Source organism: Humulus lupulus, chromosome 3, assembly GCF_963169125.1.
Source record: "Humulus lupulus chromosome 3, drHumLupu1.1, whole genome shotgun sequence".
In the NCBI taxonomy this organism is placed as follows: domain Eukaryota; kingdom Viridiplantae; phylum Streptophyta; class Magnoliopsida; order Rosales; family Cannabaceae; genus Humulus; species Humulus lupulus.
This window is the reverse complement of record NC_084795.1, coordinates 81,045,260-81,049,822: the sequence shown is the minus strand read 5'-3', so window position 1 is coordinate 81,049,822 and position 4,563 is coordinate 81,045,260. Positions and strand designations below refer to the sequence as shown.

Genomic DNA, 4,563 nt, shown 5'->3' with positions numbered 1-4,563 from the left:
TTTGGGAGTGTTTAATTATTATCTTATTATAAGATGTTTATAATAAAATATTTATTTATTTAAAAATGATATATTTAAGATAAAGTTAATTTTGAATTAACTGATATTTATTTTTGGATATCTTAAATATTAATTAAACAAACAAATGAGAATATCATGGATAGCCACACATGTGGTTCACACCACACACCGTGCCACACAGTTTGTGATGCCACATGTGGGGGTATTTCTATCCATTAGATTTGAATTTTGAATTTCAAATTAATTTGTACATTTATTTTTTAATTTAAATATGATTTAAATTCAATAATTAAAATATATTATAACTGATCAGTTTTATTTTAAATAAAATAAAGATTAATTAAATTAGTTAATTATCTTTATAAACCTGAAAAGAAGCAATACTTTTCGAGAAGTTTAATTAAGCAGTTGTTATCAAACTCTCTCTAAGAAAAGAAACGATAGAATTTCCTAAATCTGAAATTCTATAAACTTCTATAACATCTCTCTTCTCAATCCTCTCTAGATCACATGTGTTGAGTACATCTAGAGAGTCTAAATTAACATTTGAATCCTACATGGCCACACACGTCCTTATGTGTTAGAAGATTGACTTGGAAGACTAAGGTGTGAGCTTTCATAAGGATAGGAAGATCGTTGATTTTATGAAAAGATTCAAGGACACTTGATTTGCTACTACATGTAATATCTTATCTATATATGTGTCATTTAATACATCTATATATGTAAGATCCTAGCTAATATTAATGATTTATTGAAAATCCCATTCCACCACTATTTCATTTTGTATTTATATTTTTTCTTATTTAATACCAACAGTATTGGGTGGTAATTATTCCCATATACTTGCAGTATGGGATCCTCTTTGGGCATTTAGGTGTGCTCTCAAGTTTGAGTTAGGTTGGTTGAATTGCCCCAGGTTTTTGTTCAAATGGTCCCAGAGATCGGGTTCATTATTCGGGTAGTTGTCATAATAGCGTGGTTTAAAATTGTACACGCTAACTGACCTACTCATATCCTGATTGTTGGTTTGATAACTTTCTTCAACGAAGCTTATAGTTCGTTGTTGTTGATGCCAAGGATTATTCTGAGGTGGGTTCTTGACATGAATCCTAATTCCTGTAGCTCAGAACCTATACATATGACTAGGTGTATGTTGTTGAGGTTGTCATGCTTGTCCAGTTTCTCGGTTTGCTCCTTGAGAAGCATTGTTGCCAGATCTCTATCTTTGTCCAGCTCTAGGATCCCTGTTTGCACTGACACTTCAAGCAGGTCTTTGTGGAACTCCATCACTAGTTCTTCTTTCGTCATGGGTCGGTACCCTATTCGGAGGGATATCCTGAGCTGGAGAAGGGTGCCTTATAGGAGAGGGAGGATGTCAAATAGGCGATGGCGGAGGCCTTTCATTATTCCAAACAAGTTCTGGGTTATTATTCTGAGCTGCTCCCTGAGTAGCCCAGTTATTCCCAATGTCTATTGGAACTTTTCTGGTTTGGTTGGTAACCCTTGTGGTATTTGGAGGAAGGTTCCTTTGTTGACTTGCTCTCGCGTTGTTGGTGGCAGTTCCTCTTGCTTAGGCTTGGCGAGCTCTCTGCTCAACCATTCGAGTTGCAATACTTCTGCGTGGTCATCCTCTTGCTCTTCTTGGGGCTACTTCAGCTGTAGCACCTTGTCTAGCCATCTCTTCACTACATCAATTTACATTCGTGAGTTGTTCCCTGGGTTGCCGGTTTTTGAGCTCTACCATAGGGACATATCTTGTCAGGTCGTAATAACTGTGTTGTGGTTATCGAGAGGACTAGCTTGGATCTCGAGGGGTGGCTGAGGCACTTCCCTCGTCATTCCCTTATGCTTCATTCATTGGTTGCTTATCGACTCGTCTAGGACGTTCTTTTGTTCGAACAATTGTTTCAAATCCTTCTGGTATACCCGGAAGAGGATTTCCACTTCCACGGAGTGGAATGCTTCTAGTGGGGGGCAGCCATTGCAGCAACAAATGAAGTTTTGTGGGGAGGAAAATTTTGAATTGTTTAATGCTCTCAATGAAAGCACCAAACTATTGATGCAGTTTTTTGTCAACTGAAAATAAATAGAATTAAATTATTTAAAAGACGAACACCAAATTTTTTACGTAATTTAGTAGTTGAAATCTACCTACATCCATGAATCATTTTTATTAAATATTCTCAGTTAAAGCTTAGAAATCAATTTCCCAGAGTTTTGAGTACAATAATCTGTGCATGAAAGAAATAAACGAATACAACTAGTATTTATAGAATTGGTATCTCATTACCTTCCATCAATTATAGAAGGAAGTTACAAAATATTTAATTCAAATTTAAAATACAAAATTGGTTATATCAAAAAATATCTAAACAACCTCTTATAAAAATGGAGTCGTTAATTAGAATATTGATATTTTTCTAATGATATTAACGCGTTTTCAAGCTTATCTGGCTGAAATTCGAGCTGAATTTATCATTAATTTTCCGAGCCGATTACACCCATTCACAAACAAACAGTATTCATCTCGAAAATTAGGTATAATAGGACCTATGTGAGTAAAAAAGCAAAAATTATGATCTAATAACTATATATATATAAAAAAATAAAAAAAAGTTGGAAACCAAAGTGATAAGATTTAAAAATAAAATCTAAGTGATACTACTAGTGAAGCTTAGGAATGTCAAGTACTAATTACCTTTGAGTAAAACATGTTTAATCACTATATTAGGCAAATAAACAAAACATATTTTCAATATATACATATTATTTTATTAATAATTATAATTTTGTACACATTGGTGAATACATTTTTTATAATATATAATACTATTTTATCATTTTTTTTATTAAAATTAAATTGTATGTAAAAATTTATATTATTGGTACAAAGTCTAGTTTAGTTTTTTATTAGATAATTTTTTTAATTTAAATACAAATATTTTTAATTTAAATTTATATGTAAAGTATATGTTAACAAGGCATTGAATAAAAAAAATTCAAAATTGACAAAATACAAATAAATAATTAAGGTAAATATATATTGTTTTTCTAATGAACGAATTATCCGATCCAAAATCAGAAGTGTTCTTCTTTCATCTTAGGTCACGGCTAAGAAATTGAAATCCAATAAAGCTTCATCAATGGCGTCGAACAGCAGAGAAGCTCGGAGAAGGAGGATTTTGGAGCGAGGATCCGACCGTCTTGCTCTCATCACCGGCCATATCGATAACCTCCCTGATCCTTCTCCCTCTCTCCATCGTCTTAATCAAGATACACAGCCCTTGCTTTCCCATCAGGACTATCAATCTCATCCAATTGACAAAATTAACGTTTTTTCTCATGGAGAGGATAGGACATCTAGCCCTGTGTTGCCAAAAGACGATCACAACACTGATTGTGGCCCAATTGAAGGCGATTTTGATGGAAGCAGTTCAATGCCTCTCTTCAGTAAAGAGGAGACCAATTTTGAACCGTTAAGGAACCGGAACTCTGGTTCAGAAGACAGCTTGTTAAATTCATCTTTGGCCTCGTCTAGGGATCAAAGTTCTTCAGTTTCTAATTTGGCTACAGAAAGACAGGTGGAATCTCAGACACAGAAATACAGGTTTTTCACTCCAAATCAAATTACTTCTGCCCTAGCAGCTACAGAGCGCACTCGCTTTTTTTGTTCTATAGCATTAGCCCTTTTAGTTGTTTTGTCATATTTTGGATTTCCTATACTACGTAGCAAGTTCATAAAGAGCATTATAAGCTTCAGGCCTCTCTATCTAGTTTGGCTTACAAATGCAACGGCTGTGCTTGCACAACTTCTTCGTATACAAGGAAGTAGAAGAGAAAATAAAACCTCATCGGCTGATGGAAATGATTTGGCCGCACAACTAGGTAAGACTTTAGAGATAGGTTTGCTGATTCAGAAGGGAGCTGATGCCGTGTTCATGACTTGTGCTGTTTATGCAGTAATTGTCGTGTGTGGCGTCTCTTTTGTTCAGAATTTAAATTAAGTGGATTCATCATTCATGTTCTTTTATGTATCGTTTTCTTACGGAACATTCTTGCCCTGAAAACTTTCCTCGTTCGTTAAACATTTTATGGTGGAACTAATTTAGCTTTCCATTGTTTTGATTTGTAATTTCTTTTCGTTGGATGGTTACAGTTCAGGTTTATATACCGAAAAAGCTATCGTCCCAGAAGGTTAGGTAAGACTGGGAGAAATATGGAATGTCTCTCCTAACTTTCATTAATTCACAAGTAGTATAGAAGCCATCTGTAGTTTGAATATAGCAATAACTACTTTAGCTTCCAACATTTAGAGAATAAAGAAAAAGAAAATTGAAAGAGAAGAGGATAAAACCGGATGTGATCTCTAACTATAAAAATGCTGCAATGAACCAACTGTAGAGAATTTTGTTATTCTGGCACTTAGCCCTGGTAAAATGGTCTCCTTTAGAGCGCAAAGGGTGTAGCACAAACTCGTCTAAAGCCTTGCGAAAAGCTTCTACTTGAGCATCACTTCAGACCTTTCCACCTTTCTTTTCC

General features: G+C 34.6%; 1 protein-coding gene across 1 annotated transcript; it reads left to right on the top strand.

Moving 5' to 3' along the window:
- The first annotated feature begins 3,071 nt into the window (after positions 1 to 3,071).
- Positions 3,072 to 4,156, top strand: LOC133822877 (uncharacterized). The gene has a single exon (XM_062255338.1). The coding sequence runs from the start codon at positions 3,168 to 3,170 to the stop codon at positions 4,026 to 4,028; it is 861 nt and encodes a 286-aa protein (XP_062111322.1). The 5' UTR covers positions 3,072 to 3,167; the 3' UTR covers positions 4,029 to 4,156.
- The last annotated feature ends 407 nt before the right edge of the window (positions 4,157 to 4,563 follow it).

Bases quoted from the DNA above. Each gene is read 5' to 3' on its own strand.
- LOC133822877 (XM_062255338.1), top strand. From the start codon at position 3,168: ATGGCGTCGAACAGCAGAGAAGCTCGGAGAAGGAGGATTTTGGAGCGA.